The sequence below is a fragment of the Arachis ipaensis genome, chromosome B08 (genome assembly GCF_000816755.2).
Source record: "Arachis ipaensis cultivar K30076 chromosome B08, Araip1.1, whole genome shotgun sequence".
Classification (NCBI taxonomy): domain Eukaryota; kingdom Viridiplantae; phylum Streptophyta; class Magnoliopsida; order Fabales; family Fabaceae; genus Arachis; species Arachis ipaensis.
The window spans coordinates 3,282,687-3,286,512 of record NC_029792.2 but is presented as its reverse complement, the minus strand read 5'-3'; the positions used below and the strand labels follow the sequence as shown (position 1 = coordinate 3,286,512).

The following is a 3,826-nucleotide window of genomic DNA, read 5'->3' as shown; positions in this document are numbered from 1 at the left end:
TATTGATATTAGACTATTAGTAATTAACTAACAAATAGTGCCGGTAGTCGGTAGAAAACTAACATCAATACATCAAACTATATAAAAAGTTAATAACTATATAAATTGCAGTAATGTTCTATAAATGGTGCTTCAATGTGATAAATCATTTAAAAAAAAAGGCTATTATTAAAAATCCTCAAAGTTTCCATAGTTTTTGAGAAAAATCTGAAAATTTTAAAAACATGAGAGCTTAAATTTAATTTACTATGTTATCAATGAAGAGTAATTTAATTCTGTTATAATTAATAATTACAAAAGTCAAATATTTTGTACTTATATAATATTCTCGTGTTACTTTTTAAGGATTTAAATAGATTAATGTGAAGTAAATAGTATGTCAATTCTTTGAAATTAAAATTGTTATTGTGATTGCGGCATTGCGCCATGGATAGGTAAAATTACAGGCTGTTAGATTACGATATATGAATCACACCGTCACCGATTGCATGTGTAAGCGTAACTACGAGCCTTGAGGAATTTTATAGAGAGAAAAAATACCACCACCACCACCACCAACACCAAATAGCGTTGGTCTCATTTTATACTTGTTCCCACTTTTTTCATTCTTTTTTCGATTCCAATGGCAGTTGGGAAGGGGAAACTGGAAACGGAGTCTTAAACTTCACCTTCTTCAAATTAAACTCTAATTCCCCACTCCCTACGCCACACACATAAAAACTGCACGAAGAACGCAAGTCTTCAGAATCAGATCTATATATAAGAGCGTGTGAAGGCTAGATCCATTGATTTTTCTCTGCAATGTTTCTCGATAAAATGGAGAAGTTCCTCGACAACTTGACGCCGATGGATCTGATGCGATCGGAGAAGATGACCTTCGTCCAGCTCATCATCCCCGCCGAGTCCGCTCACCGAGCCATCTCCTACCTCGGCGAACTCGGACTCCTCCAATTCCGCGACGTGAGTTTCTCTCTCAATCTCTCTTTTTCTTCCAGATCCGAGCTTGCTTCCTTCAGATTTTCTCCATTTTCTCGCTCCTCGTGTTGTTTATTCTTTTCGGCTATTATTTTTGGTGTTTTGAGGTGTTCTCCAAGTCTTGTGTGGCGTTTCCCTAAGTTGCATGGTTTTATGAGTTGTGCTACTGCTACTTGAATGAATTAGATGTGGTAATTGACATAGATTGGAAATGCGGCGATACTAGATTCCATTTTGAATGCGTTTTTGGATTTTGGATCCTACATGCCGAATCAGTTTGATGCCAAAACAGTTTATGCAAACTGATTCGGCGTTTAGGTGTGTCTTTATGTTAGATTTATGGGTTGTTGAGTGAAATTATAATTAGAGAGTAAAGAGCTTCGAATTTGGTCTGTGTTGTTGGTTGTATGGATTATGGATTGTTCATAACAATGTAGAATTGTAGATTACCGAGCTAAGTTTAGTAGTTTAGTCAATTAGTCAATTACTAATTAGGTTCTCGAGCTGTAGTTTATGTTTGATCCTTGTTGAAGGTTGTTAATACCGGGTTGGATCAGGAGGTGTTGAAAGTGCTGGGTCCAACCTCCAAAATCTTCAACTTCCAATACATATTTGAGTATAGTTGATAAGGGTGAATGCTACTGGTAATTTTATACAGAGTGGCCTCACATGCAGTTGACTATGTTTTTCCAGTCATAATTTAACTTGTTGGAGGATACTTTTGGTGGCATTTGTTATTTCGTCAGCAGCTCTTTTAGAATGTTAGAAGGAGTTGCTTAAATCTGGTGGAGAACCAGCTACACTGCATGTGATAATTACGATTCATTTTAAGAGCTGTAGCCTTAAGCCTGCCTTTTCAGGTCCAAAATCAAGGCTCTGATTATCTGAATATGCTGGATTTTCACACGAAAAATGATTGTGTTACTTCTGAATCTGGTCTGTTCTCTCAGACACTTGCAGTTGGAGAGAATAACAACTGTGTGTATTACGTGGATAATATTTGACCCTTCCAAATTGTATCTTTATAATATATTAGGTGGGAGCTTTGCAGATTCAGAGTTTATATGAAAAATCTCTCTGTAGGCTTGTTGGTCATAGCAGTACCGTGTGGCTCTGTAAAGTTTATTGTTCATATATTGCTGGCTTAAAATTTTTCTATCATCCTTCAATGTTTACTTTTGAACACTGTCTCCTTGTCTGCAGTTAAATGCTGATAAAAGCCCTTTCCAAAGAACGTTTGTTAATCAGGTAACCTTCATTTCATTAATTAGCGTCCTTTCTCATTTTGAATGGTCTTGTCTGTATTCTGTAGATTTTATTCTGCTGTTGGGATATGACTGTATGGCCAATTCTCATAACAAATATCAATATATGTCGCCTAAAAATATCAAAAGGCAAAATCAGTAACATAGGTTGTTTTGTGCATGCCAGGTAATACTCACCCTAATTATCATAATTTGATTTTAGAACACTGAACAAACTGGTTGGACTTTAGGTGTTAGTTTTTCTTTGGGAGTGCATTTACTAAATTTTGTACCAAACAAGTTTCCTGTAATTTTGTTTATAATTTTATTGAACTAGATATATGTTATCTATCTTCAGAAGTAATGACTTTCTTTTTTCTTTTTTTAAATAACATTTTTTATTTGTTGTCCATTCTGTTATTAATGGGTAACACATTCCACTTTTGGCAGGTAAAGCGTTGTGCGGAAATGTCACGGAAGCTACGATTCTTCAAGGATCAAATCAATAAAGCTGGCATAATGTCTTCTTCTCATACTGCACTGCAACCAGAGATTGACTTGGAGGATTTAGAGGTGTCTTTCTATGTCCCTTTTTTTTGGTCGTGTCTGTGTGTGTGTATAATATTCAATTATTTCCAAAGATTTTGTATTTGATGTTCTCAAGCTGCCAGCAATGACATGCTGCTGCTATTTAAGTTGGTGGGTGTGCTCTGATTTAAATTCTATTTGATTTCACTTTAACCAGATACAACTTGCTGAGCATGAACATGAGCTAATTGAAATGAATTCCAACAGTGACAAACTTCGGCAATCATATAATGAACTCCTCGAATTCAAGATTGTATTGCAGAAGGTATTTATTTATTTATTTATTTTTCTTCTTGATGTTTTGTAGCAAGCATATTCTCAGTTTAATTTCAAAGTTTAGGGGTGTAGATATGCACCTTATTTATTGTTATTGACATATCAGTACTCTTTCCTTATTTTTACCCCCTCCCTTTTTTCGGTTTTTAATTTGTTAGCTCAAAAAATGATATACCATTCTTCTTAGCAAATAAAATATTTTCTATATGCTTTATTTCATGTATGTATTGATATAACTTTGTGGGTAAATTTTAGGCATGTGGTTTTCTTGTTTCAAGTCATGGCCGTGCTATTCCTGACGAGAGAGAACTACAAGAGAATGTATACTCAAATGACTTTGTTGAAACAACATCTTTGCTTGAACAGGTTCCTTGTAGCAATTGCTTAGTCTGAAAATTGCAAAGATTCTCTACTAGTTTAGTAAATTTATTATATCTTGTCAATCCACTAAATTAATTTTAATTTGCAGGAAATAAGACCTGGACCATCAAATCCGTCTGGTTTAAGATTTATCAGTGGGATAATTTGTAAATCCAAGCTACTTCGGTTTGAAAGGATGTTGTTTCGTGCTACAAGAGGCAATATGCTTTTCAATCAGGCACCAGCTGACGACCAAATCATGGATCCTGTTTCAGCTGAAATGGTTTTCTTCTTTCTTATTACTTTTAAGAAGATAGATTTGGCTTTCTCCTCCACCAACACCCCCTCCCCCTCTTTTTTTCCCCCAAACACATCATTCTGAC

The 3,826-nt window shown here is 35.2% G+C and overlaps 1 protein-coding gene across 1 annotated transcript in view; it reads left to right on the top strand.

The window, feature by feature from the left end:
• Positions 406-3,826, top strand: part of LOC107613113 (V-type proton ATPase subunit a1) — an 8,812-nt gene continuing 5,391 nt past the window's right edge. Inside the window, exons 1-6 of the mRNA XM_016314968.2 lie at positions 406-960; positions 2,179-2,223; positions 2,670-2,792; positions 2,965-3,072; positions 3,339-3,449; positions 3,553-3,728. Of these exons, the coding sequence (XP_016170454.1) occupies positions 802-960; positions 2,179-2,223; positions 2,670-2,792; positions 2,965-3,072; positions 3,339-3,449; positions 3,553-3,728 (722 nt within the window). The 5' untranslated portion in view covers positions 406-801. The remainder of the gene's footprint in view (positions 961-2,178; positions 2,224-2,669; positions 2,793-2,964; positions 3,073-3,338; positions 3,450-3,552; positions 3,729-3,826) is intronic.